Genomic DNA, 3,203 nt, shown 5'->3' with positions numbered 1-3,203 from the left:
GGTAAGAGAATTCGCTTTTAAGATATTTGCTAGGGGCCTCAGAATCGGAATACCATAGGTGTTGTCTTAGTTTGGGTCCTTACAGAAAGAACCTTGAAATAAGAATTGAGGTGTGAGTATTTGGGAGGTGATCTCAATAAAGACCAGAGGGGTGAAAGGAAAGTGAGAAGACAGGGAAGAGAAGGGCGCCAAGGAAGGGTGTGCTGTCACACAAATATCCACTGTGGGCATCTTGATCTTAGTCCTTCTGGGAGCTCTAGAAATCAGTGAGAACATGCACTTTAGAAGGCTCCCACCAGAACGGTAACAAACACTGAATCTGTTCAGTCACTACTTGGGGGCAGCTTCCAGAAGACTCTCATGCCCACATACTTTGGCCTCTACTGTACACGTTTAAGTGTCAGAGGCAGCCTTCCAGCATCTGCAGTCAGGCCTGAGAATGCTACAACCCCACCGCAGAGGAGAATGGGTGAAGCGCTGACAGTGTCTGCCACAGGTCTCAAAGTTTAGTTACCTCACACACATCACTTACGATGATGCGTGAGAAGCAAACACTTCCCTTAATGGGCTAAAAACTCCCCTTCCCCAATATTAAACTGTTTTCATCCATTCCCAGAATTATATCTTTAGCAAACATAATGGTGGACATTTGGTAAATTTTTTGACAATAATGTTATGTTTATAACTAAAATGCCATTTATTCCACTACAATCTTAAAGAAGATTAGGGGATTTGTCCAGAATGACATGTGATTCATTGCAAAATAAAACACACCTTCTCTAGACAGCTCAGAATATTTATAGTTGTTAAAGCAAAAACAAATGTTTGGTTACAAATACTTAATTTGTGGATTGTTTTGATGGAAATATCTACCTTCTCCAAAGTTTGGTCCCTGGGCCTTGAAATGTTTAACCCAAGACGAAACCTCTGTGATTTAGTTCTTGAAAACAGCTTCCAATGCGCGAGCTTTCTCTGTAATGTTCTTCTGAAAGGGCATCATGAAGTCTTCAAAGTCCACCTCATAAGTGAACCTCTCCCTCTGCAGCTCCCTCTTCCTGATCAGCTCTGCTGTTGTGGCTTCAGGACTCCATGTCTTAAGTGAAAAATCACCGCCAGAGCAGGTATAAGTATGACAGCCGCACGCATGCTATATCAAGATACTTTTTAATATGGTTAATTCAAAACTACTGAATTTACTTCTAAATCTATTTGAACGTGTCTTTTCCTCTTATATGGCATCAGTGGTTAGATGGGCATCACTATTTTTGGTGCTATTTGGACAACTGAAATGCTCTTTAGTTACCTCTCTGATGACCTTTGGGCCAGCTGCTATTCATTTTTAGGATGTCAAAACCAGTAATCAATGGAATTAGAAGATCATTTGGGATTACTACCATTATGTCTTATGGAGAAATCAGAATTATTTTCATAGTAGAAGGCAGAGGGAGCTGGTGGTCTCTTTTTCGGCATGGTTTGATGGGCATTTGCAAGACCACTCTTATTCTCCAAAAATGTCTTTACCTGTTTAATTGTAGATGTTTTAGGAAGCTACTGAATAAATCTACTACTAATAATTAAGGAATTGGTGGTGTTGAGTACAAAGAAGGGTTAGGTCTAAGGTACCAAGAAAAAGTATCTATAGCACTTGTTGACTAAATGGTGAATGATATTGACCAAAGAAGACTTTAATCTTTCAAGAAAAATTAAAATGTCAATATAGAAATTGTAATCGAGAAAACAAGATACTGGGAGCTAAACAAGTTGGACTTATTGAGTCAGCAAAAGGACACCTTTAAATAGTAACTATGAAAAATAACCTTTGGATATTTTTTTTGTGTTCTGCATAAAAAGTCTTTGAAAAATGACATCATTAGTTTATACCACATTATGAAAAATCTTTCCAAAGTACTTACCCTCCGTGGAGTAAATGTGATATTCACTTTCTTGGTGTAACCACTGGTAATCAATGAATTGAGATGAACCACATTATCCTTACGTATTTTCTTTTCCTCCAATATGATTGGTACAGTATAAATTGATGAAAGTGGTCCCTGGAAACAAGACAAAATAAAACTATTAATTCCATAAACCTATATACATTCTAATATTATTTGTTGTTCTATATCTCACTCTGAAGCTAGAAAAATAATAACTACTACATAAATTATAACTTGAAATGAAATAGAATATTATTTTAACTTTGGGTAGAGAGAAATGATTTGTTTTAAGTCTAGTAAATTAGTAGTATCAGTAGCAGATCTCATAAGTCTTCAAGATATCCATCTTTGACCTGTGGCCATTCATTAGTCAGAAAGAGGCATTCTGACTGAAATGATAATGGTGCACATAGTAGGAGCTTTAGCTGATTGATCCTCTTTCACCTCTGGTAATCCTTGTTCTTGTCATCTATGTTTGTTATTCTCTACTGTCTGCCTATGATCCCTCCACTTCACCCACTTCTACCACCTACATTTGGTAACAATAAAGCATTTTCTTCTTAAATGCCATTCCTCTTTCCATTTGATAACAATAAAGCTTGTCCTTCTTAAATTTAATTCTTTGTCATGTGTTTGCAAGAATCTCCAGGGATCCTTCTGCTTCCCTAAAAGTTTCTAGCCTAGAAATGCACGTAAAGCTTCCCTGCTCATGACAAAGCCTGATGTCTCAGAAATCCCCACTCAGGCAACAACCTCAACTTTCTCCTGGTAGTTCAGAGGCAACGATACCACTCCAGATAAGCAGGATCAGTCAGTGCGGTATTTTAAACCTTCTAGAGTTATATTGTGTGATATCCAAGTTACAAGTGGCCTCATATTCCAGGGCTCAGCAGTAATCACTAAAATTCCTTGGGTGGGGGTGGTTTAAAATGAGTAATGAAGAGTATAAGACCAAAATGAAGGAAAATTATGCTTTACTTCATTCCTCATAAGGGTTATTCTTCTTCCTTTTTGGGCTATCTCATAAAATCTGTATAATTCAGGACTAAAATCTATATATATAAAAGCCTAATATACAAACTATCCTCTCATGAGTTCGACCGACCAGGAGTTCAATTGCTCACTATGAAGTGTGCTGACCACCAGGGGGCAGTGTGGAATGAAGGGAGGCCCCAGCCGGCAGTCAGGGAAAGGAGGCCCTGGCCGGCAGCCAGCAGCCACTAGGGACCCTACCCATGCACGAATTTCGTATATTGGGCTTCTAGT

At 38.6% G+C, this 3,203-nt stretch overlaps 1 protein-coding gene across 1 annotated transcript in view; it reads right to left on the bottom strand.

Moving 5' to 3' along the window:
- Window positions 1-778: 778 nt before the first annotated feature.
- The window catches only part of ANKEF1 (ankyrin repeat and EF-hand domain containing 1), a 16,322-nt gene continuing 13,897 nt past the window's right edge, over window positions 779-3,203 (bottom strand). Inside the window, exons 8-9 of the mRNA XM_006087952.1 lie at window positions 1,914-2,051; window positions 779-1,093 (exon numbers count right to left, since the gene is read on the bottom strand). Coding sequence (XP_006088014.1) covers window positions 935-1,093; window positions 1,914-2,051 — 297 coding nt within the window. The 3' untranslated portion in view covers window positions 779-934. The remainder of the gene's footprint in view (window positions 1,094-1,913; window positions 2,052-3,203) is intronic.

The sequence above is a fragment of the Myotis lucifugus genome, unplaced genomic scaffold (genome assembly GCF_000147115.1).
Source record: "Myotis lucifugus unplaced genomic scaffold, Myoluc2.0 scaffold_42, whole genome shotgun sequence".
Taxonomy (NCBI): Eukaryota; Metazoa; Chordata; class Mammalia; order Chiroptera; family Vespertilionidae; genus Myotis; species Myotis lucifugus.
Note: the sequence above shows the minus strand (reverse complement) of the source record. Positions and strands in the feature narration are given on the sequence as shown.